This window comes from Phocoena sinus, chromosome 15 (genome assembly GCF_008692025.1).
Source record: "Phocoena sinus isolate mPhoSin1 chromosome 15, mPhoSin1.pri, whole genome shotgun sequence".
NCBI lineage: Eukaryota > Metazoa > Chordata > Mammalia > Artiodactyla > Phocoenidae > Phocoena > Phocoena sinus.
The window spans coordinates 59603368-59629346 of record NC_045777.1 but is presented as its reverse complement, the minus strand read 5'-3'; the positions used below and the strand labels follow the sequence as shown (position 1 = coordinate 59629346).

At 41.6% G+C, this 25979-nt stretch overlaps 2 protein-coding genes across 5 annotated transcripts in view; one reads left to right on the top strand and one right to left on the bottom strand.

The window, feature by feature from the left end:
- Window positions 1-6878, bottom strand: part of TNFRSF17 (TNF receptor superfamily member 17) — a 72439-nt gene extending 65561 nt beyond the window's left edge. For both annotated transcript variants that reach the window (XM_032604297.1, XM_032604298.1), the window contains exons 1-2: window positions 6634-6878; window positions 5071-5309 (exon numbers count right to left, since the gene is read on the bottom strand). In XM_032604297.1, the coding sequence (XP_032460188.1) occupies window positions 5071-5309; window positions 6634-6824 (430 nt within the window). In that variant the 5' untranslated portion in view covers window positions 6825-6878. The remainder of the gene's footprint in view (window positions 1-5070; window positions 5310-6633) is intronic.
- A 170-nt stretch (window positions 6879-7048) lies between these two features.
- The window catches only part of GSPT1 (G1 to S phase transition 1), a 33551-nt gene continuing 14620 nt past the window's right edge, over window positions 7049-25979 (top strand). The window contains exons 1-6 of one of the 3 annotated variants that reach the window (XM_032604293.1): window positions 7049-7667; window positions 20943-20987; window positions 21106-21147; window positions 22126-22353; window positions 23821-23854; window positions 25501-25578. In XM_032604293.1, coding sequence (XP_032460184.1) covers window positions 7313-7667; window positions 20943-20987; window positions 21106-21147; window positions 22126-22353; window positions 23821-23854; window positions 25501-25578 — 782 coding nt within the window. In that variant the 5' untranslated portion in view covers window positions 7049-7312. The remainder of the gene's footprint in view (window positions 7668-20942; window positions 20988-21105; window positions 21148-22125; window positions 22354-23820; window positions 23855-25500; window positions 25579-25979) is intronic. The other 2 variants (XM_032604294.1, XM_032604296.1) reach the window with 2 other exon arrangements.

The following is a 25979-nucleotide window of genomic DNA, read 5'->3' as shown; positions in this document are numbered from 1 at the left end:
GCTCCTTAGTTGTGGCATGCAAACTCTTAGTTGCAGCATGCATGTGGGATCTCGTTCCCTCACTAGGGATCGAATCCAGGCCCCCTGCACTGGGAGCATGGAGTCTTAACCACTGTGCAACCAGAGAAGTCCTGAGTTGTACCCTTTAAATAGGCAAATTGTATGGCATGCAAATTAAATCTCAATAAGCTGTTAAAAACAAACAAACCACACAAAATGAGAAAGTCTAGCCAAAATGCAGAACCAGTCAATTTACCACAGTATTTGTTGCCAATTTCAACAAAATGTTTGCTGGGTGAGGAAATCAAGCAGCAAGCAGTGTATTTTCTATTCATTATTGCTATCTGGGCTGGCATGCCCCTCTGGTTCCAAATTTCTATGAATAATTCAGAGTTGGCTACATTTAGCAAGAACGAAAACTCTGGCAGGGCAGGGAGGGATAAATTAGGAGTTTAGCGTTAACATATACACACTACTATATGTAAAATAGATAACCAATAAGGACCTACTGTATAGCACTGGGAACTATACTCAATATTTTGTAATAACCCATAATGGAAAAGAAACTGAAAAAGAATATATATATATTCTTTTCAAGAATGGTAAAGTGGGGACTTCCCTGGTGGCACAGTGGTTAAGAATCTGCCTGCCAATGCAGGGGACACGGGTTCGAGCCCTGGTCCAGGAAGATCCCACATGCTGCGGAGCAACTAAGCCTGTGCACCACAACTCCTGAGCCCACACACCACAACTACTGAGCCTGTGCGCCTACAGCCCGTGCTCCGCAACAAGAGAAGCCACCGCATTGAGAAGCCTGCGCACCGCAACGAAGAGTAGCCCCCGCTCGCCGCAACTAGAGAAAGCCCACGCGCAGCAACGAAGGCCCAATGGAGCTAAAAATAAATAAATAAATAAATTTATTTTTTAAAAAAAGAATGGGAAGGTGATCGAATTCTGGCCAATGACATGAGAGGAGATACCTCATAGAGGCCTTCTGGGAAAAGTTTCCTCATTCCTAGAAGAGGGCTGCAGGATGATATGCTCTCTCTTGCTTCTCTGGACGTGGCATCTGGAACTCTTATCTGGAGTCCTGCAGCCATCTTGGGACCAGCCTGAGGATGAAGCCAACACCCAGAGCAGCAGACAGATGGAAAGATGTAGGTCATTGGTGATGTCATTAAGCTCTCAAACAAATGGACTAAGAAGTCAGTCCTATCTTAGGGTTTATAGTTATGTAAGATAATACATTGCTCATGGTTAAATCTAGTTTGAATTGAAATTTCTGTAACTTGCTTCTGCAAGGATCCTGACACGTGTACAAGTACTGTCAGTGTAACAAAAAACTGGCAATAACCTAAAAGTCTATCAATAGGGAAATGGGTAAAAAAAAAAAATGTATAAATAGATGGAGTTATTGTATAGCAGTTAAAAGATAAACACATGAAAGAGATTTTGTATACTATATGTAAATCTTAAAACAACATAGTGTATCTTTCATTGATTTGTATGTTATATGTATATAAATATGTCTTTAAATGGATTCAATGGATCACATTAAATATATGAGTGGTTGCCTTTTTTGAGGGGGTAGAATAGGACAGGGTTGGGTGTAAAGAGGTGGCCTGTGCACTGGAATTGTTCTATTTCTGATCTTAAAACATGAATCAAGATAATGTTAAAAATTGACAATCCTGGACTTCCCTGGTGGTGCAGCAGTTAAGAATCCGCCTGCCAATGCAAGGGACACGGTTTCGAGCCCTGGTCCAGGAAGATCCCACATGCCGCGGAGCGACAAAGCCCATGTGCCACAACTACTGAACCAGTGCTCTAGAGTCTGCGAGCCACAACTACTGGAATCCGCATGCCACAACTACTGAAGCCCGCACGCCTTGAGCCCGTGCTCCACAACAAGAGAAGCCACCACAATGAGAAGCCTGCACACCACAATGAAGAGTAGCCCCTGCTCAACGCAATTAGAGAAAAGCCTGTGCGCTGCAACAAAGACCCAACACAGGAAGGGAGGGACAGAGGGAGGGAGGGGGGGTGGGAGGGAGGAGGGAAGGAAGGAAGGAAGAAGGATTTAAAAAAAATTGACAATCCTGACATGCACACGCTGCTATATTTAAAATGGATAACTAACATCGATCTACTTTTAGCACTGGGAACTCTGCTCAGTATTATGTAACAACCTAAATGGGAAAAGAATTTGAAAAAGGATACATGTATATGTATAACTGAATTATTCTGCTGTACACCTGAAACTAACAGAACATTGTTAATCAACTATACTCCAACACAAAATAAAAAGTGAAAAAAAAATTGGCAATCCTGCGATTGTATGTAGCTATGTGAGTATTTGTGATTCTTTGCACATTCTATATTTATAAAATCCTCAAACGTGAAAAAAAATCTCCCTCCCCCAATGCTACCCCTGGCCCAAACAAATTTAATTAAGAAAGGCAGAAAAAAAACATTCTTTTGGTAAAGACTTGGGAACTGAGGCTAACGTCTGTATAATTACAAGTGGGCTCTAAGAGTTCAGAAAACATGGCTTTTTGTTAGTATGAGAGTTTTTAACCTTTTAACTTTTTATTTTGAGGTAATTAGAGGCTCATAAGAATTTGCAAAAATATTACAAAAGGTCCTATGTCCCCACTACCCAGCTTTCCCCATGGTAACATCTTACATAACTGTAGTACACTATCAAAACAAGGAAATCGACATTGCCACAATACAATTAAGTAGATTCTATACCTTACTGGGACTTCACCTGTTTGGTTGCACTGCACAGCCTGCAGGATCTCAATTCCCCAACCAGGGTTGAACCTGGGCCACAGCAGTAAAAGCTGAAAGCGCGGAATCCTAACCATTAGACCACCAGGGAACTCCCTTTAATGTCTTTAAGTTATGAAAACAATTTGCTCATCAATGAATTAATGGATAAACAAGAAGTGGTACATCCATACAAGGGAATATTTCTCCACCATAAAAAGGAATGAAGTATACTACATACTACAACATTTTGAAAACATTTTGCTAAGTGAAAGAAACCAGATACTAAAGGTTATATATTGCATGATTCCACTTATATGAAATGACCAGATTAGGTAAATCCTAGAGATAGAAAGGAGATTGGTGGTTTTCAGCGGCATTGGGGAGAGGAGATGGGGAGCATGTTCCCATGGGAATGGGAACCGTTACCACAACAGTTATGGGTTTCCTTATGCCATGATGAAAATGTTTTGGAACTATATAGAGGTGGTAGTTGCCCAACACTGTAAATGCACTAAATATCACTGGATTGTTCACTTTGAAATGGTCAGTTTTATGTTATTTGAATTTCATCTCAATAAAAACATTTTAAAAGCAATTTGCTTGTTGTAGGGAAGTCCAAACATAAAAGTATAAGCAAAAATTGACAATTTTTTCTTCTCCCAGCTGCTCGCCTCTCCACATCCAATCCCACCGCACAAATACACCTTCCCTTAACTGCTTAATAGGTAACAGCCCATGTTTTAAAAAGCTTTGTAACATACAGAGAGATACATATGTTTCCTTCTCTCCTGAATGTTTACTGAGCACTTTATCCATGTCAGGCAGGCAATGTTGTACCTGATGGGAAACTCCATGGTGAAGAAGACAGACTGATGGAATTAATTTTCTAGTAAGAGGTGGGCAGTAAGCATGGGAATGAATATGAATTTCAGATTGTGAAAAAATGTGAAAAACTAAAAGTAGATAAGATGGTAGAGAGTGATGTGGGTTGGCGGAGGGCCAGGGTGGCTAGGAGAGGTCTCTGAGCTGAGGACACAACATGTGAGCTGAATGACAACAAGCTAGAGAAGTGAAGATCTAGGGAAAGAGCATTCAAGGGAGAGGAAAAAAAGCTAGATATCTTTACAGAAACAGGAGTGCACTAGGTACACTGATCCACTAGGTACAATGTACACATATTAGATATCTTGCTTTTCCCCTACTTTGCCATATATTATACATGTATTTCCATGTTGGCCTCTCACTCTTTTTAATAGCTGCATGTTATTCCATAATATTGATACACCATCACTTAACCATTTCCCTGTTGATGGACATTCAGGTTGTTTCCAGTTTGGAGCTACTGCAAAAAATGCTGGAAAGAACAGCTTTTCACACTTGTGTTCATATTTCTGTAGAAAACATCTCGAGGAGTGGGACTGCTATATCAGTGTCCATTTGTGTGTGCACATTTTCACCCACTAAAAGCCCGGGACAGCTTTGACTTTTCATATCAGTCTCATGTTCAGAGGTATAAAAGATAAACTCTTAGGTTAAAAAAACAAAACAAACTACTGTGTATTTGATTAAAGGTGCTAATGCTGTGACCCTGATTTAAAGGCAGAATAACTAAGCGGGGGGCTTGGATGACCACAGAGAATGAGAGAGAGAGAGAGAGAGAGAGAGAGACTGAGACTAGTAATGCCAGCAGGGGGGATTTGCATTGGAAGATGGGAATATCTAGGGTAAAATGGCTCAGACTTGAACAAGCATAGCTTTGCAAAGTTAAGCTGTTGTCAAGCTAACCTTGTGTGTGTATCACAGGGAATAGCAGGACGTCCTTGGAAAACTCTCTCTTAAAGTTGACAATCCTGTGTCTCAACAGCCCCAGATGAGTGTAAAAGGGCAGTATCATCCCAGACTCCCTACTGATTCCTGCATTCAAAATTTATTAAGAATGTTTTTTATGCCAGGCATTATACTGGGCATTACAAATATAAAGAAGATGAATAAAAGATTCTGACCTCAAGTTGCCCAGTCTTAACACAACAGTAATTATCAAGACATTGTAAATCAACTATACTTCAATTTAAAAAAAAAAAAGAGCTTCTCCCTTTTCTGCTTGGAACAGTGTCTCTACTCAGGCAGGTCAAAGCTTTTGAAAACAAACAGAGTGGATTCTTTCCTGAATAATTATCCTATTCAGGGACAGTTAATGACATCAACTTTTCTAAGCTGCAGTCTTAGCAGTTTCTTTGTCCCTACAAAAAGCACCAAAAGAAACTCTGCTAATTTAATTAGATGTGAAGAACTAACCTATCAGAGTGATCACCCAGTGCCCTCCGGGTGATTCCTCTTGAAGTATGGTATCTGATGACAAGAGTTGAAGAAGGACAGTGTGGTTCACCATCTGAGTCAGTTGCTTGTGTTGACACTTTCTTAGGAGCAGGTTGGGGAGAGCAAATCTTGAGTCAGAAGTCACTTTAGGCACTTTATTTCTGACACATTGTGTTTTCTTCTTCTTGTGACTCTGAGTCAATAGCAAGGCAGGTCTCCTATATATGAAAGAAGGTCTGATTTTTATATCAATCATTGGTAAATTCTCTGTAAACCTGAGGGCAATCACTTAATACCAACTTTAAAGCAGGTCAAATAAGAAAGATCCAGTGGGGTCTTCAGAGAACTATATTAATAGGCTGTAAGCAGATTTTTGTATTAATCAAAGGAATAAATCCTCTGTTGTGGGGAGGAAAAAAATATCAATGTCCAGAAGATTTCAGGGAGCATGAACCACAGACCTGTCGAGAAACTTAAAGCCAGCCTTGTGATAATTGAGGTCACTGGTTTCTTTACATTTACAGGGCTCAATTTCCCAAGTGTTATGTGTTAAAGAAACAAAGCATCCATCAAATTTGCTAATTCAATATTAAACACAATTTCAAACCACTTAGGACTGGTTTTCAAAGGTAACTGACAGCTTTGTTTTTGATTTGTCTCATTAGGCTGAGTCCTCTTTTACCTTTAAAATAGATGTTTAAAATTAATACCTAGATCTAGATTTTGGACCTTAACATAAGGTTGTTAAGAAACATTCTTTCTGTGTTCCCCCCTGTACTCTGTTATTTCTAGCTAACAGGTTAGTTGCACTCTGTCTAGACTTCTTGCAGAAAAATATCAACAATATGTTTTTCTCTGTCTTGGGATCCACAAGGGTGAATTAAAAGAAAACTTAACAGGTACTTTCCTACTTCGAGCAGTTGGGTCTACGTATTTATCTTTCGCTTTTTTTCTTTTCCCATGTTTACGGAACCGCAACCTGGCAGGGTGAGATGCAGTCAATCAAGTATTTCGGGAAAACCTGAGCAAATCCGACCATTCAAAAGAAAACCACTTCACCTGAAGGTGTATAACGACGCTGGACGCACAAAAATAACCCTGTCAGTTGGGTCCAGCTGGCTACATCATGGAATATGGCAAACTTCTGTTTAGTTTGCAAAGCCCTTGGCCGGGAGGAGGAAGGGACGGAAAAGTTTGAGTGAAGGCTTTAAATGACTAGTTATACAGACAGTGAGTCATTGTAAGTTTCCAGTTAATAATCCCCTCTGCCGGGGTAGAACCTGGGCCGGAGCGCTTTATAAGCCACTTTGCAGTTTTAGTGGTAATGGGTCACGGCTTTATTGTCTCTTCCACCAAATGAATACAGAAAATGAAGGACGCCCTGCGTCGCCTTTGAAATGTAGGGCAAACTCTGGCTGGGGGCGGGGAGGAGGAAGGTGGAAAGAAAGAGAACACTGTACGGAGACTATAAGGCAGGAAACGCAGAGGGCTGGTGAAAAGAGAAAGAAGGAATTTTCAGGAGTTGAAAGCTTTTTTCTCCACCTTAGAACTGCTGTTCGTTTTCCCGCGTCCTGTGTAGAACAGGACGGAGCGGGCCACCCCCGCGAGCTGAGAGACTCACGGTCCGCCGCCCTGCGCCGAATCGCACCAGGGCTCACTCTCACCCCTGCCCCCACCCGGTGACAGGTGGGGCCGCCGAGCTTCGACCAGACCTCCGCCTCCTCGCGCTGCATGCCGGGAGCCGGCGCCGCTTCCGGTTGCTCCCGGCCCCGAACTCCGACTCCCGTCGGCCCCCGGGAAAACCGCAGAGGCGTCGCGCGGGTCCTGTCGGAACTCGTAGTTCCGCCTTCTGCCGCGCTTCATAGGTGGAAACGGGGTTGACCGGGGCCGAGAACTACCGAGGCGAAGGTACGGGTAGCGGCGAGGGGTCAATCTGCTCCGGGCGTGGGGTTGGCGCTGAGACGGTCGGAGGTGGTTGGGGCTGGGTGGGAGGAGATCCGCTCGCACACACGAGGAGGGTTGAGCCGCTGCTGCCGTTGTCGTCGCGAGTGCGGAGTCGGGACTGGAGCTGCTGCCGCGACGACGCCGGGAATTGTGCCGCTAGCCCCCGGGCTTTCTGCCTCGCCGCTTCCCTGGGTCAGCGCTGCCTGCTCCTCCCCGGCCCATAGCCCCCGCCTCCATTTCCCGCCCTCGCTTTACCACACACACGGCCCCCCCGATCATGGATCCTGGCAGTGGTGGCGGCGGTGGTGGCGGTGGCGGCGGCGGCGGTGGGAGCAGCAGCAGCAGCGACTCAGCACCGGACTGCTGGGACCAGGCAGACATGGAAGCCCCCGGGCCAGGCTCGTGCGGCGGCGCCGGCGGTCCCTTGGCGGCGGCGGCCGAGGCCCAGCGTGAGCACCTCAGCGCGGCCTTCAGCCGGCAACTCAACGTCAACGCCAAGCCCTTCGTGCCCAACGTCCACGCCGCCGAGTTCGTGCCGTCCTTCCTGCGGGGCCCGGCCCAGTCGCCGGCACCCTCACCTGGCGTCGCCGCCAACAACCACGGAGCCGGCAGCGGCGCGGGAGGCCCTTCGGGTAAGGGGCCGGGACGCGCGGCAGCCCCGAGACGCGGGAGGTAGCCGGGCTGCGAGGGCGGGAGCAGCCGGGCTGCGAGGGCGGGAGCAGCCGGCCTGGGGGCCGGAGCTCACCTGGGATGGGGCCCGGGATGGGGTCGAGGGCGCGCCTCGCCGGGCCGGGGACGCGTGGCCTTGGGGCCGGGCGGCACGTGGGGCGCTGACAGCGGCGCCCGCTGTACTGGGTGGGGCGGCCCCGGTCCGGGGAGGCGGACTGCGTAGGCTGACCGCGGCGGAGGGCCGGTCGGGGCGGGAGCAGGGTGCCGGGCACACCGGAGGGGCCTGGTGTCCGCTCCTCCCCCCCGGGGCCGCAGTTCCCCGCTGGAAGTGGGAACAGTATGGGACGGAGACGGGGACGGCCGTGGGTCAGTGCCACGAGGCCTAGAAGCGACGACAGATGGAGCCAGGAGGAGTCGGCCGGATGGGCGTTGAGAGAGATGAGGAGTTGGGGAGGACGACTGGTCGAGTTTTCCCCTTCACCTTGGGCCTAGGCGAGAGAGCGTCTCTCGCTGCAATTTCTATTACTGAAACTGTAATTACATTTAACAGATCTACGGCACCGAACCGTCCTGAAGGAATCCCAGGATGCATTGCAGTCTTGCGATGGGGCAGAAACTGTTGGCTATCTATAGATCTTTTTCACCTTTAGCATTTTGTAAGCTTGTGAAGTTCACAGTGTCCCAAAGTTAGAGTTCCTCACTTAACATTAAAGTGTGTAGGAGACTACGCTGGTTTGTGTGCCCTTTTTATAAGTGGGATTTGGACTCTTTTCCTTAGTTGGTGACACGTTTAGAATTTTTATTGCGTTAAAATCGTTTGCCTTATTAAGGTTGCTTGGTGTAACTCTCTCTCTGTGCTCCTGTGTCAGGAATTAGTCTGTTCAAACTTATTAGGTGTCACGCGTCATTTTGACCATAGCGAGTAGACAGGCTTTCTGTGGTTTCGAGTTAAGTTGTCTTCAAAACTCTTTGAGTATTTAGGGGCTGCTTAAGTGATGGCATGCTTTCAGGTACTGATTTTGTAGGAATGTCAAATGAGTGAACTTGATTTCTCTTTGAAGTTCTATATTGTAGCATTTCTTGGATAAGTAGACATTGTAAAAGTGCTCTAGGAGTTTAGTTTCTTCAGAGACTTTGGCTACAGTTTTCTCTCTAGAGGCAAAAAGCATGTTTGGGGAAATGTTTTTGGGAAGTATGTCTGTGAGCACACAGTTCGGATTTGCTTGTTTTATTGACTGGTATTTCTTTTACTGTGTGAAGCCGTTGAAGTTTGCCCTTTGAATAAGGAAGCTTAGCTTTGCTTAGACCAAGTCCTTTGGGCCACATAAACTAGTTCGCTTACTAACTCCTAAAAGTGCCTCTTTCCCCAAACCTTATCATGAATTTTGCTTTTATCCAGCCATTTTAGTTTTTGGCCCTCCCTCCTAACTCTGGAGTTGCCAGTCATCAAGGGACCATCGTCCTTAGAGCAGTGGTCTGGAATGGTGGTCATTCTTGAGTAAGTAGGCATTACCTCTTATGTAGAAGGACTGTCTTTTCTTTTCCCGGTATTTGCCAATTTGCAGTTTTAATCCTTTGCTCTGTGACACTGCTAGAAATTGGAGATGTAAGAATGTATAGGAAAGTGGTTGTCCCTACCTTATGGTCCCTACATTGTGGTCGGTTTTTTCTTTTTTTAATCAGAAACTTATCTTGGTGTTACTGACTCTATCAGCTGCTTCTGCAAAATGCCAGTTAATGTTAAAACAACAGCAACAACAACAACCCATCCTCTGTAGGATGTCTGTTTGGAAAAGAATGGATTTTCTAAATTGAGGTCCAGAGTTAATGTGGCACCGTTGGATTGCATGTTCCAGCTCATTCAGGTCCATAAATTACCAGCATCAGAGCAGAGAACTATGGAAGAAGCAGGGAAAAAATTGGAAATAGCACTTAGGTTGAAATTTACAAAGGGGAAACCATAAAGTTTGCAGGTTTTTTATACTGAGGAAAGGACTGTAGGGCTAGCATGTTTTCTTCTGTTGTTAACCCATAGCTGAAATTGGTGGTGGGTGTGTTTTTAAACTAGATACCAGGGGAGCTCTTGAAGAAGTCTAGAGGTAGAGCACTAGAATGAATGACTTTTAAAATGAATGAACGACTTTTAAAATGTATGTGTCTAGTATGAATATCTGTCATTCTCTGGAAAGAGGGCTAGTTTTCTCTTTTTCTCTCTTCTTTTCTTTTTTCTTCTTTCTTTCTTTTTTTTTTTTGAAATAATTTCAGTGGTGCTTTGAGCAGCAGGTAGAGGAAGATGCTTTGGCACAAAGCGTCATTCACTTTCACTGGCAGGCTGCTGGTTAATGCTTATATCCAGCTATCTTGAGTCAGAACTTGGGATTCAGTGTTGACCTTGGATCCCTTTGAAAATTTTTAATATAGGTTTCCAGATTAATGATTAAGTAGAACTCATGTACGTGTAATTAAGTATAATTCACTTAAGAGCAGTTCTCTACAGATGCAAGTAAAATGGCTAAGTGATGGTCGTTTAGAGTCCCTGAAATGAATGAAAATGTAGACAAGGGTTGTGTGTGCTAGAACAAACATTTTCTGTGATCAAATGTACTTAATTTCAGTTTCAATTTGCACCAAGTTCAGTCTTGCTCTGTCTTTTTTAGTGTGAAATGAGAAACAGGTTCAGCAATGTTAATCAGGGTTACTTGGTGGCTTGGTCTGATTGGGCTGCTATAACAAAATACTGTAGACTTGGTAGCTTGTCAGCAACAGAAATCTATTGCTCACAGTTCTGAAGCCTGGAAGTCTGAGATCAGGGTGCCAGCCTGGATGGGTGAGGGCCCTCTTTCCTCTTCTGGATAACAGAATGTATACTGACTTCTTTCTGTGTCCTCACAGGGCTGAAGAGGCAAAGGAGCTCTCTGGGGCTTCTTTTAGAAAGGCACTAATCCCATTCATGAGGGCTCTGCCCTCATGACCTAGGGCCTCCCAAAGGCCCCACCTAATACCATCACTTTGGGCATTAGGATTTCAGCATACGAATTTTGGGAGGAACGCAAAACATTCAGGCCATAGAATCTGGACTTTTAGACACTGCCAGAGCTTCTAAAGTAATGGTGTAGAGTTCGTAGAGTTGTTTCTGTCATCCCACCCTCAATGCCTCTCAAAACTCTGCGGTTGTAAAATGGGTATAGAATAAAAGTAGCAGTCCCCAGTGAGCCCTTAGAGGGGGCTTATCTCCCAAATGTAACGAATTATATGGAATTTTAAAGAGCAATGTTCTGTTTTGTAGTGTTTGGTTTGGCTGAATGCCTTGTGGAGAAGGGACTTTTTTTTGATGATTGTTAGGATTCACATACCATAAAATTCACCTTTTAAAAGTTCAGTGGTTTTTTAGTATATTCACAAAGTTGTGCTACCGTCCCCACTTGGTGGATGCTTGTTAATCACTGGATTTTCCCAAAGGTGACTTCCTCAGGGCCACCGAGTAGAGAAGATCCAGAGTCAAAGTAATGGTTGTTTTGTCCTGAAGGGCTCTTACACTTTATGTTAAAGAACACCAGCTGACTGATAGTTAAGTTTACATAGATGATAGATATGGTTCTCCACTTGACACTTGTTTTTCTTTCCCTATGTGACCGAAATGCCTGCAATAACAATTCTAATAGAAAGGACTTTTCAGATGGGACAGTGAATGGGATAAGTGGGTTGAGGAGATTAGAGAAAGTATTGTTCCTGGAGTATTATTTCTTTTCCTACCTTGACTTACTGATTATTAGAGATCATTCGGTTTTGGCTTGTTTCATGATTTTACATGTTGGAACGGCTCAGGTGTGAGGATATAGGGAACAAGTGAGGGCATCCGCTAGTGCTATGCCATGTTGAGCAGCTGTTTAAACTGTTAGAAATTTTGATTGGGAATAAACCTTCTTTATTTTTTATTTATTTATTTTTTTGGCCATGTCACTGCATGTGGGATCTTAGTTCCCTGACCAGGGATGGAACCCGTGCCCCCTGCAGTGGAAGAGCAGAGTCATAACCACTGGACCGCCAGGGAAATCCCATGTGAATAAACCTTCTTTAGAGCAGGTTTTATTCAGTGCTTTTTGCTTCTGTGTGTGTGTGTGTGTCCTTTGTTTATTTTTCACCTTTTCTGGAATTGTACTGCATGAAAAGATAACAATTAAAACATATCACAGCGAGTTAGGGAAATATTGTAGAGAACAGATTTTAGCCTTGGTTTTTTTGCTGGGGAGGAAAGTTAAAATAGCGTTGTCTTTCTGATTGGAGAGAAAGGAAGGAAGAAGAGACTTGATAAACTTTTGGGGTGAGTTAGCAGTATTAGAATGAAATTTTTTGAGATATGAATCTCTGGTTTTGCTCAGATATATGTATAGCAATTAGTGAACAGACATTTGCCTGCCTACAGAAGGCAGGATGCTGTGCTAGGCGCTTGAAATGGTACCACCAAAATGGAGAACTGTTTCTCAAGGAGTCTAAAAAGGGATCAGATACCCAGTTTACTCTAATGGAAGACACTTCTTGGTAAGAGGGCCAGGTACAGGGTGTAGAGGGCTTTCAAAGCTGAGAAGAATTGTTCACAGGTACCCTTGTATAAATTCAGTCGTGAAATCTTAAAACCAAAGATCTGTTTTCTACTAAGTGTTCTTTGTGAATACCATAAGATTGGGGGTGGGTTTTTTGAGCTATAATTAACATATAAAATTCATCCTTTAAGTTTGTTAGAAATTTGCTAAAGTAGAGCATCAGTCATCTTTACACTACTTGTAAGTAGAGGCTTGTTTATTTCATATCAAACAGCAGTGAGTTACTGTGATTCTGGCTGTCTATTGGGCATGTTAATTTAGAATTTCATCACTCTATTCACAGTTCTTAGAAATGTTGGGGAAGCAAGAATTTGGCTACTAGTTGAAGGTCCTTGATCTTTCTGCCGTCCTCAGACTCCTTTTTTAGCTGTCAGTTGCTGATTCATACCAAAGCTTCTTAAAAGGTGTGTCCTTGTTTTCAGTAGATTTTAACAAAGCGTGGCTGGACTACAGATGTGTAGTTGGTTTTTTCCATAAATGACTTTGTTCTAAGGAAACCTAGTCGTTACAGTACTCTAAGTTAAACCAGTGCCCATTATACTCTACTTCCTAGGTGAGAGAAACACTTAGCAAGGATTTTTTGAGCATCTTTCACTAGCCTAGCTTGAGAGTGGTTACACCAAATTCCAGACCACATTCTGAAAAAGTAATTGTATGTCACTTCACTTGAAACAAAAAAAGCATACCTTAGCAAACTACTATGTATAAAATAAATAAACTACAAGGATATATTGTACAGCACAAGGGAATATAGCCAGTATTTTATAACAACTATAAATGGAGTATAACCTTTAAAAATTGTGAATCACTGTGTTGTACACCTGAAACTTATGTAATATTGTGTATCAACTCTACCTCAATTTAAAAAAAAGTGCGTACCTTAGGATGTCACTGGGGAAATTTCCAGTTGACTAGTTCTATAGAACTCCAGTGGGTTACTGTACTGCTGAGTAGTCTGTGTCCATCTTCTTTGCAGAGTTTGGTTGCACATGGGTGTTTTTCTGTTTTCTTTGTACTTTTTTGTGGTATCTGAAATTAAATATCTCATTGTTTTTGCAGTAGATAGGATATAAATCCTAAATAAGACTATCTTTTAGGTTTGTTTTAAAAGAGGGGAATTTTAGTTACTCTACAGAAAAGCCTAATCAGGTTGATATGTGGCATTGCCTTAGTGACTGAGTAAATAGGTTCTTAGAAAATAGGTTCTTAGAATGTTAGGGCTAGAAATGACCTGGCAGTAATACAGCCTCATTTTCAGATGAAGAAACTGAACCCTACAGAAGCTGAGTGAATGCCTAAGGTCACTCACAGATTTAAGGACACAGTTGAGTCTAGAATCCAAATTTGCCAGCGCTAATTTAGTGCTCTCACTGCCACACCATGCTGTTTAATAATGGGGAAAAAGGGCATGCCTAGAGCTAATTACTACAACCTGCATGGATTTTCTGAGAGAGTGGCCCTGGAATTTGCTTTTCTTTATTTCATTCTTAAAAGTTTTTGTAATTATTATGGGGCTTTGAAATGCTTGTAATAATATTTTATTTATTTTTTTTTTGCGGTACGCCGGCCTCTCACTGTTGTGGCCTCTCCCCTTGTGGAGCACAGGCTCCGGACGCGCAGGCTCAGCGGCCATGGTTCACGGGCCCAGCCGCTCTGCGGCATGTGGGATCTTCCTGGACCGCGGCACGAACCCGTGTCCTCTGCATCGGCAGGCGGACTCTCAACCACTGCGCCACCAGGGAAGCCCTCGTAATAATAAATTTATTGAGCAGTTACCATGTGGTTAATATGCCCTTATCTTCACAACAACCTCTTGAGGTATAGGTACTGTTGACCCATGTTTACAGATTAGAAAATTAAGGTTCAGAGAAGCTAAATAAACAGGTGAGGTGACATCCATGAATAAATGGAGGAGTTAGGATTAGAATCTAGGTCTGATTTCAAAGCTTATTCCTAGTAATAGTAACTCCACTAGTTTCCTTGTGATTGGATATTAAAAGACCTTTTTGGCTGAGACACTTTTTCAGAAACTGGGCCTATGAGTTTGTGCACTATGGCACCGTCTCTATGTTCTTTCTCAGTAGTAGCTGGGTGACATTGTCATAAGTAGGCAATGCTCTAATTTAAAGTAATAGTTTGAAATTACTTCTTCATACATTTTAGGAAATCATGTAGAATACTTTAAACAGCTCTGTTCACCACTGTCTGTAACATTGTGTGTTTTTATTTTTAGAGTGTTAGGTAGTTAAGGCAAAACCAGGGACACTTGTATGTGTTCTGTGGGCTTTTCTTTCTGATGTCTGCCTTTACTATTTAACAGTGTTGTCTGTGGGAGAAAAATGCCTCAACGTGCAGTTTTGGTAAGACTATATGGTCACCTGTGTGCTAGAGAATTTTAGTTTTTTATTCAAGCTGTACTTTAACATCTCTTGGATATTGTTTCTCTAGCTCCTTTCTTAGAAAATTGGCACATATAAAATTGTTTTTACTCTACTGAACCCTAATGGAAACTGCTTGAATTAATTCAGTAAAAATTAACTGTATATTTATTCTATACAGTACACTGTGCCAACCTGTGGAGATTACAAGAGTAGAGACAAAAAAGCCTCCATATTCCAGAAAACCAGTCATTCTGGCAGTCCATAATCTCCTAGGGAACAAGAACTAAGCTATGTGTGTAGGTGGATCTATAATTGAAAGAAGGGTCGTATCCTAGAGGAGTTCAGAAGAGAGCTCATTAGCCCTTCGGGGTGGTGGGGTGGACCGGGAATGGGATAGAAGTGGAAAACCAGATAAGGCAAGTTCCTACCGCAATTGAGGAGACTACTCCTTCAGAGGAACTAGAACTGTATACATGTGGCTATTTAATTTTAAAATTAAATAAAATCTAAAATTCAGTTTCTCGGTCACAGTAGCTACCTTGCAAGTGCTTTAATAGCCACATGTGGCTAGTGACTATCATCACAGCACAGATATAGCACATTTCCACCATTGTAGAAACTCGTATTGGACAGAATTGTCACACTGTTTCTCACTTCCATGCAGTGTAGGACACTTGTGACTTCTGTGACAACGCTGAAGTTTTTATTTTTTTTCTTTAATGAACACACCATTTAGCTAACAGGCGTAAGATATTTTAGTTAGAATGGCTATTTTAAATATCTGTATTCAGTGTGTAAAGAGGATTAGAGATTGGTTTTATATCTAAAGCAGTGCAGATTTAAATTGCTTATTTATGAAATATATGGATTAAGCACTTTTCAAGAATTGGTCATACGTTTGGGGCTTCCCTGGTGGCGCAGTGGTTGAGAGTCTGCCTGCCGATGCAGGGGACACAGGTTCGTGCCCCGGTCCGGGAAGATCCCACATGCTGCTGAGCGGCTAGGCCCGTGAGCCATGGCCGCTGAGCCTGCGCGTCCGGAGCCTGATCTCCGCAATGGGAGAGGCCACAACAGTGAGAGGCCCACGTACTGCAAAAAAAAAAAAAAAGAGAATTGGCCATACGTTTGTGGTTTGTGTTTAAAACATGTAGCCGGAATTAAAACATGGTTTTCATTACCTGACACATGTATGTTCTTGACTAACCTGTGCTGTACTGTGAACTGGCAAAATAGGAGTCTCCATGTTGAAGTCCTTTGATCCATGATCAAATCTTTAAAAACTTTTTTATATTCTTTAAAAAAAATCAAGCTGAAATCCGTATAACATAAAATTAACCATTTTAAAGTGAACAATTCAGTACATTCAGTGTTGTAAAAACCATCACCTCTGTCTAGTTTTTTCTCTAATATATATATTTATTTTATTTATTTTTGGCTGCGTTGGGTCTTTGTTGCTTCGCGCAGGCTTTCTCTAGTTGCGGCGAGCGGGGGCTACTCTTTGTTGCAGTGTGTGGGCTTCTCATTGCGGTGGCTTCTCTTGCTGTGGAGCATGGGCTCTAGGCCCATGGGCTTCAGTAGTTGTGGCACATGGGCTCAGTAGTTGTGGCTCACGGGCTCTAGAGCGCAGGCTCCATAATTTTGGCGCACGGGCTTAGTTGCTCCGCGGCATGTGGGATCTTCCTGGACCAGGGCTCGAACCTGTGTCCCCTGCGTTGGCAGGCGGATTCTTAACCACTGCGCCACCACGGAAGTCCCCACCTCTGTCTAGTTTAAAAATATTTTCATCACCCCAAAAGGAAACCTGTACCCATTAAGCAGTTACTTCCCATTCCCCTTTCCTTCCAGCTTCTGGCAACCACCAATCTGCTTTCTGCCTCTCTGGATTTACCTATTCTGAATATTTCTTGTAAGTGGAATGTTATAACATGTGACCTTTTGTGACTGGCTTATTTCACCATGATCAAATTTAACTAGCAATTTTAAGACCCAGATTATCATCTGTGTTAAACCACAGTCAGTACTGTTGCCCGACTGTTTTTTGGTAAAATCTTTTCTTGTTTTAAAAATTGGTAATAATTTTACCACAGTTACTTCTCTTTTTTTTTTTTTTTTTTTTTGCGGTATGCGGGCCTCTCCCTGTTGTGGCCTCTCCCATTGCGGAGCACAGGCTCCGGACGCGCAGGCTCAGCGGCCGTGGCTCACGGGCCTAGTTGCTCCGCGGCACGTGGGATCTTCCCGAACCGGGGCACGAACCCGTGTCCCCTGCATCGGCAGGTGGACTCTCAACCACTGCGCCTCCAGGGAAGCCCAGTTACTTCTGTTTTTAACTTAGGGTGTGGCAGTTTTATTCACTCATACACTCTGATAACTTTCCTACTTAATTAGAATTATTCCTTTGAACACTTGATAAGGTTATGTTTCTGAACATGGAGATACCATTGGAAAATATGAAACCATAATTTCATTCCTTGGGAGGTTTACTTCTCTTTCACTAACAGATATGAACCATGCAGGACTTGAGAAATCAAGCACTAATAGTCACCTGTTTGCTAACCATAAACAAATGACTTTGGGCCTAGTAGAATTCTAAGTCCAGGATCAATAGTAGCCAGTAAATCTGGATGTGATATGCATTTTGAGTAAGACCAGAGTAGAATGAACAAGAAGGGGTTGTGTGTGTGTGTGTGTGTGTGTGTGTGTGTGTGTGTGTGTGTGTGTGTGTGTGTAGACTGGGTACAACTATACCGAGAAGCTTAAATTTAGGGAACATCTTATTATTATATCTGTGATTTTTCTGGTTCATTATTCCAAAAACATCCATCACTTGGCAGATGTCTCTAGCATTGCCATTAAATTTATAATGTTATCCGTGGTCTGAATGCATGGAAAGCTTTTTTCCACTATGGGAAAACTATGGTCAACTTCTTATTTGGGGCCCCTTTAATAATATCATGAGGTGTATATTAAGCATTTAATTGCTTTTGGTACTTGACTCTGTAAGCTTTATAAACTTAAACATACTATAAAAGTTAAGATATTTTGAAAAACCATGAACAGATTTTGCATTATGCATCCATGGGGGTGATTTCATGACTGATGTCACTGTCATGAGAAGTTCCTTACAGCCTAATGCACGTATTGTAACTTGTAAATTTAAGAGTTGGTTCTAGAACTAGGTGATCAGGTGTATGTACTACTTCATTGCTCACTTGCAGTTTGGGTCATCTTAATAAGCGACAGGAGAGTCCACCATACCAATTATCTCACTCTTTTCCTGCCTTAAAATATTTGTACATCATCACTTACTCTGTTTACTTTTTCTTTTTTTTTTTTTTTTTTGCGGTACGCGGGCCTCTTACTGTTGTGGCCTCTCCTGTTGCGGAGCACAGGCTCCGGACGCGCTGGCTCAGGGGCCGTGGCTCACGGGCCCAGCCGCTCTGTGGCATGTGGGATCTTCCCGGACCGGGGCACGAACCCATGTCCCGAACCCGTGTCCCCTGCGTCAGCAGGCGGACTCTCAACCACTGCACCACCAGGGAAGCCCTCGGTTTACTTTTTCTGAGTGATTTTCAACAGGGGCTGTCTGAGGAAGGGCAAGATGGCACTTACATAAGTTGGAAAAGCCCAGTTGAGTCTGATACGTTAGATAGTAGTTATCTATTTCATAGGGTCTTCAGGGGAATTAAATGAGATAGCAGTTAGCACATAAGGGCTCAATAAAAATTAACTGGAGTTAGGGTAATTTGCCACCAACTTCACCCCCATCTCCAGCACTGTATGGATTGGTGAGTGCTTCTTATCCTTGTCTAGCCCATAATAGACACTCAGTACATGTTAGCTGATAGAATTGAATTGATAGTCATGTTTGGAGGTGGAGACTCATATTTGTTGAATATCTACTAGGTGCCACAAGTTATTTAATTGATACTGTACAAATGTATTCTCTCATTTAATCTTGTCTGGCAGATGGCATGCCATTTCCATGATTCCAGTGAAATAATTGTATCTCATAATTTATAAATGACAAGCCAGGATTTAAAGCCAGGAGTCAGCTCAGTTCTGCCCTCTTGCTACTACCCTGTGCCACCTCCTCCATCCCTAGGGTGGTATGTGAACTTGATTCATTTATAGCACTGCCTGGCTTTCTCTGAAAATTGAGTAGTTTTTCCTTATCTTACCTATAAACTTTTTAAATAGGAAAACAAAATAAGTATATTACATCTGAAGTACAATTCCTGTTACCTTCCAAACTGAGTTGAAAGGATTTTTCCCCCCAGTTTCTGTTAAAATACCCTGCTTAACCACATAAGTTGGGGTCATCTTAGACTTTTCATACTTCCTTTCTTCCTACTCCTGTCAGGCATTGCTCCCATTATCTTTGCACTTAATACCTCCTCTAATTGTACTGCTTATTTGTCCTGATGGCATACTTTTTATAAGTAGTGTTTTTGGTCTTTCTGCCTTGTAGTCTTTACCTCTCTGGTTCATCTATGCACTACCATAGAATGATCCTCCTAAGTAACACTTGGCTGGTATGTCACTTCTTTCCTCAAAAAATTGGTTGCCCTTTACCTTTCAGGGATAGGAATTACATTTTTTTTTTTTCTTCTTTTTTGGCCATGCCGTGCTGGCTTGCAAAATCCCAGTTCCCTGACCAGGGATTGAACCCAGGGCCATGGCAGTGAAAACCTGGAATCCTAACTACTAGACCACCAGGGAACTCCCAGGAGTTACTTTCTTCAGCACTTCATGTTATTGAAGATTGGGCCCAAAATTTTGTTGACTTATGGGTGTTAATACTTTCTGGGCAATGATTTTATTTTTTTCACACAAATCAACAATGTATTTCAGTTATTTTAGATCTAATAAAATTGCAGCTGTAGAATTCCAGATTCTATTCCATAATACAATAATATTAGTGTTGATTTTATTTTTAAGAATTTTTAATTTTTTTTGTTAGTTTCTGCTTTATAACAAAGTGAATCAGCTGTACGTATACATATATCCCCATATCTCCTCCCTCTTGCATCTCCCTCCCACCCTCCCTATCCCACCCCTCTAGGTGGTCACAAAGCACCGAGCTGATCTCCCTGTGCTATGCGGCTGCTTCCCACTAGCTATCAGTTTTACATTTGGTAGAGTATATATGTCCATGCCACTCTCTCACTTCGTCCCAGGTTACCCTTCCCCCTCCCTGTGTCCTCTGAGCAATGATTTTAAATGTGAGTTTTGCAGGTTATTCTTTATTGGTGTGCAGGATTCATGTGACTTCAAATTCTTTGATGTCTTTGTGCATCTTGTGTATTTTTTTTTTTTGCGGTACGCAGGCCTCTCACTGTTGTGGCCTCTCCCTTTGCGGAGCACAGGCTCCGGACGCGCAGGCTCAGCGGCCATGGTTCACGGGCCCAGCCGCTCCGCGGCATGTGGGATCTTCCCGGACCGGGGCATGAACCCGCGTCCCCCGCATCGGCAGGTGGACTCTCAACCACTGCGCCACCAGAGAAGCCCTTGTGTATTCTTTAAAGCAAGAGTACTTAGATATTGGAGTATCATTTAGGTTTATCAGATATAAAAAATAAACTTATGTATTGGGGTATTAGAGTATATTTCACATACATCTCTTCCAGTGATGTCATAAGATTTGCAGTATGACACTTGTGGAAACTGGATTGTTGCTTGACCTTAGAATTCTAATATATGACAAAACTGGCATAATTGTAGTCACTTTTTATGAGATGATGTAAGGGCCTATATGCATTTCAGAGACTATATGAATGTCCTTTTAATTTTATTGGTATTGAATAGAATTTATTCAAGGATCTTGATAATACATATGATTATAGAATCTTAAAAAGGACTGATCATTGCCTTCTTGGGCTAGAGCTACCAAGGGAGAATCTAGAGAAGTAATGTGTATTTGTTGAGCAGAATCTTACTTATTTGATCTGTGCTGGGCTGCAGATTACTTTTATAATATCTGTAAAGGAAAAGTTTATGAAGCAAATTCAGAGAATAAACATGGTTTTGTGAATACATTTTAGTTACTGAAAATGTTTTAAAATTGGCTGTGATGGGTAGATTTTTTAGTAAGTTAAACAGAGGCTTCTAATTTGAAAGCCTAAATTAGTTGTCATTGTTCTGAATTATTGAGGGTTTTGTTTTGTTATTGAACTTCTATTTTTCCTGTATTTTAAAAGGTTAAGTAAAATGGATGTATAGGTCTCAATTTTTAATAGAAGTTATTTCTATTAAACAGCACCTGTGGAACCTTCTCAAGAGGAACAGTCATTGTTGTGTGAAGGTAATTTTCTATGATGTGACTCTTTGAACATCTAACTCAGAAAACGTTAAGTTGTCTGTGGTGTGTAAAGCTAGATACTATTTTGTAAATATATATTATATCTCAATTTCTTGTCTAGGTTCAAATTCAGCTGTTAGCATGGAACTTTCAGAAGCTGTTGGTAAGAAAATTTCTGACCATATTAATACAGTAATATGAAACTCTTTCACTCTCAAGATTTAAGGTACAAATGTAAGTGTTATGCTTATTATAATGCCTACATTTAAAACTGAATCTTTGCTGTTAGGATTTAGAAAACAGAACTAATTGGGCATTAATACTGCCATGATAAATTAATTAATTAATTAATTAATTAATTAATTTTTTGTGGTACGCGGGCCTGTCACTGTTGCGGCCTCTCCCATTGCGGAGCACAGGCTCCGGATGCGCAGGCTCAGCGGCCATGGCTCATGGGCCCAGCCGCTACTGGGGCATATGGGATCTTCCCGGACCGGGACACGAACCCGTGTCCCCTGCATTGGCAGGCGGACTCTCAACCACTGCGCCACCAGGGAAGCCCCATGATAAATTTATTGATGGCAAATATAAAAGAATCAAATGGAGGAAATGCAGAAGTCAGTTTGAATAGTTGTACTTGATCCATTTACTTTGTGAAAATTTTCTTCTTTTTTGTAATGTTCTTACCCTTAAGGGTTTCATATTCCCAAGGTGATTAATAACGTCGATATCAAAGTTCTGTTACTTGAAGAGGAAAAAGAAAAGATCTAAATCTTTTCACACTTTTTTGTATTCTGATTTGGAACTTCCCCTTTCTTCTACTGTCAGGACATCTTGACGATGGAATAACCGGGCTGTTAGGAATGTTGGATCTGCTGTTCATGTCTTGTTTGTCCTTATGAAGATGAAGCTACGTTAAAATAGTCTCTTCTAGTCTCTGAGTCAGAGCTCTGATGTCAGCAGTGAGGAGGCTAGCTTGTCCGTTTCTGTTGTGAAAGAGATTTTCTTGCTTGTGTGTCACTAGAGGTTAGGAAATGGAACTGAATATGTTAAGTTCTATTTGTTATTTGAAAGCATCTGTGTTTTAAAGTACAGATGATAAACGTTTTTTGGAATACTAAGCTAAAATGTCTTATTTCAGTAGAAAACGGGGAGACAGAAATGTCCCCAGAAGAATCATGGGAGCACAAAGAAGAAATAAGTGAAGCAGAGCCAGGGGGTGGTTCTTTGGGAGATGGAAGGCCCACAGAGGAAAGTGCCCAGGAAATGATGGAGGAGGAAGAGGAAATACCAAAACCTAAATCTGTGGTTGCACCACCAGGTGCTCCTAAGAAAGAACACGTAAATGTAGTATTCATTGGGCATGTAGGTAAGTTGTACTCATACCAGTGATAAGAAATGACCAAAGTTATTGGGTACATCAAACATAGAACATCTTATTTAGCTACTTGGAAGTGTTTCGTGAAACTGAACTAAATTAATCTAAAATGTCCTGATTTTTTTTTTTTTTTTTTGGTGTTACACGGGCCTCTCACTGTTGCGGCCTCTCCCGTTGTGGAGCACAGGCTCCGGATGCAGAGGCTCAGCGGCCATGGCTCACGGGCCCAGCCGCTTCGCGGCATGTGGGATCTTCCCGGACCGGGGCATGAACCCGAGTCCCCTGCATCGGGAGGTAGACTCTCAACCACTACGCCACCAAGGGAAGCCCTAAAATGTCTTGATTTTTAACTCAATAGATTTTTATTTTATTTTTTTTGCAGTACACGGGCCTCTCACTGCTGTGGCCTCTCCCGTTACGGAGCACAGGCTCCAGACGCGCAGGCTCAGTGGCCATGGCTCACGGGCCCAGCCGTTCCGCGGCATGTGGGATCCTCCCATACCGGGGCACGAACCTGTGTACCCTGCATCGGCAGGCGGACTCTCAACCACTGCGCCACCAGGGAAGCCCTCAATAGATTTTTTTTTTAGCTGGCAAGACATTGCCAGTGCTTTATTTTTGAAGGTTGTGATGGCATCGAAGCTGGAAGAAAATAAGCTTCAGTATATTTGTATGTAATGAGTAACTGGTCTATAGACCACTGATGATGGCTCAACATATTACGACATCTGTTAATTAATATAGAAAATGTACCTATATTTTTTGTGTAAACTTCAGTTGATTTTGCGGTATTAACTTTACTAGGTAGTTTAATTTTGTATGTGCAAAAAATGAATAATTTGGAGTAACTTCTGGATGTTGTCAGCTTGCTGGTTTAGCACACAAAACAAAACCCTATTTCATTTATTCAGATATTCTCTGCCAATCTCACTTGTCAGAGAGAAGTGAGAAGAAAATAAGGGAATTATGTGCCCCTTTTTCTTCCCTTTATCTTATCTCTGCCTTGCCCTGACGATACACCACCGTTCTACTTTTTTTTAGTAGCAAGAACTCCTTTGAAATTTGTAAAGGAACATCTATACTGGCTAAAAGTGAAAAAGCAGACTACCTAAATGTAGTTCATGGGTCTTTGGCTACTTTTGTTCTCCTTCGAGGCTCCTCTTGGGTAATTCATATTCTGTTGCTGCTGCAGAAGGTCAAGGAGCAATCTGTTAAAGTCTTTCTTTCTTTATCAGTAAAGTAGCGCTAAGTCACTGCAGAGCTGCAGGGGGTCTTAGATTCAAAGGGAGAAGGTGACTAACCAGAGCTTATGACCCAAATTCCTATCATCGCAGTTGCTTTTGCAAGCTGTAATTATGATGTTAAACCACTTTAGTTGTACTCCTATATAGTGATGGTGTTTTGTTTTGTTTTTATTACACCTGTGGTTTGCCTATTGTTGATGATGTTACTTTTTAGATGCTGGCAAGTCAACCATTGGAGGACAAATAATGTAAGTATATTTTTTGTTAAATATCTTAAGACTCTCATGGAACATTAAATGTATTTCTAATAGCTGCCTTTTAGATTTGTGTATAAAAATATAGAACCCTAGATTATAAGAAATCTTAGTCTGCTTTAAATATGATTTTCTTGGGAATAATGAATCTGGGGAACTGGTTTTTCCTCATTCATCAACTCCTTGAATATATGTGGATTTAATCAGACAGTCTGGCTAACATGCTGAATAGTTTTTTTTTTATCACACATATAGAAGGTATCTAGGTATGAAAATGCCATGGTTGACTTTTAGTGATGTGTTCTAGAATTGAAAAATAATTAAAATGTCTTTTTAATCTCTCCTAAATTAGACTCATTTCTTTAAACTGTGTCATCAGTGGATCCAGAGGGCATATCTTCATTGTCTTGCCTTGTTAAGTAATCTTAATCAGTAATCTTGCCAATTACTTTTGAAAATTTCCACAACAGACCCTAAAGCAGGCCTTTACACAGGAATCCTTATTACCTAAGGCTCTGTGGAAGGAAGTGACAGGCCCAGTTGATGTTGTGTTTTAGGAGAGTGTATATTTTTTGCTTATGGGCTGGAATTTTCATTGGCATTTCACCCAAGATTCTATACCAAAATGGTTAGAAGTATGCACTGTAGATGACTCTGCAGAGAACAACATATAGAGGCTAAAGCTAAGAACAGGATTTGATTTGGATTGAGTCAAGGGAAGCAGTTAGGTATTACTAAAGAATTATTTAAAAATTTATAATCTCATTTTGACTAATATTTTTAAAATATTAAATATTGAAATGTATTAGTAAGATATAATTGCTTGGACAACAGTTGGAATTATTTTCTTTTATACAGTATTTACATTTGCTTTTTTAAACTTTTATTCTGAAATAATTTTAGACTTAACAGAAAGGTTGCAAAAACAGTACAGAGTTGCTATACAACTAATTTTACCGTATCAAATAACCATAGTACAATCATCACAACTAGGGAGTTAACACTGGCACAATACTGTTTACTAAACTACAGATCTTACTTGAATTTTACCAGTTTTTCCACCAGTGTCGTTTTTTTCTGTTCTGGAGTTCCACATTGCATTTAATTGTTACGTCTCCTTAGTCTCCTCCAACTTGTGACATTTTCTCAGTCTTGTCTTTCATGACCTTCATAATTTGAAGAGTGTTATTTGGTTATTTTATGAGATGTTCCTCAATTTGGGTTTGACTGATGTTAACAATTAGATTGAGGGTATGCATTCTGGATAAGAATGTCACAGAAGGTATGTTGTGCTCTTAACAGAGCATCCTATCAGGGCGCACAAAATAGCAGTATTCAGTATGTTTTATTTATTACTGGTGATAATAGCCATGACTACTTAGTTAAGGTGTTGTCTGCCAGAATTCTCCACTGGAAAGTTATTTTTTTCCCCATTATCTTGGGGGAAGTAATTTGAGACTGTAAATATCTTTTCCACTGAAACGTTAATTCAGCATCTACCCCAGTGGTACTTGTACTTTAAAGTAGCTTTTTGTGGAGTTCAAATTCCCCTCAAAAGAGGTTTAAAGGCTTCCTCACTTCACAACTGAATAATTTGCGAGTAACTAAATGTTGTTTCTCTTTTCTTTCAACATTTTCAGGTATTTGACTGGAATGGTTGACAAGAGGACACTTGAGAAATATGAAAGAGAAGCTAAAGAAAAAAACAGAGAAACTTGGTAAACTTTTATGACACTATAAATTACTTTTAAGGAAACTCTGCCTACTTAATGCTTTTGTAGTCTAAGATGTAAGTTCATGAGGTCTAAAATGGTGTCATAACAAAGGAAAAGTTTCCCTTCCCCTCATACTACCTAGTAGATCAGTTCCTGATGACTTCATAATTTTACCCAGAGAAAATCTGGAAATATCTAAACATCCAGGATAATAATAGGAGGCTTGTGGGATAAATTATAAAATATCTATTTAATTAAGTCATTACCTGGCCACTAAAATTTCATTTATAGAATTTATAGGAACCAGTAATAGAACTGATGTTACAGTGGAATTTGGGGAGAAAGCAGGTAACATAATAGTACTTTAGGGTATGATCATTATGTGAATAATGAAAAAAGAATAG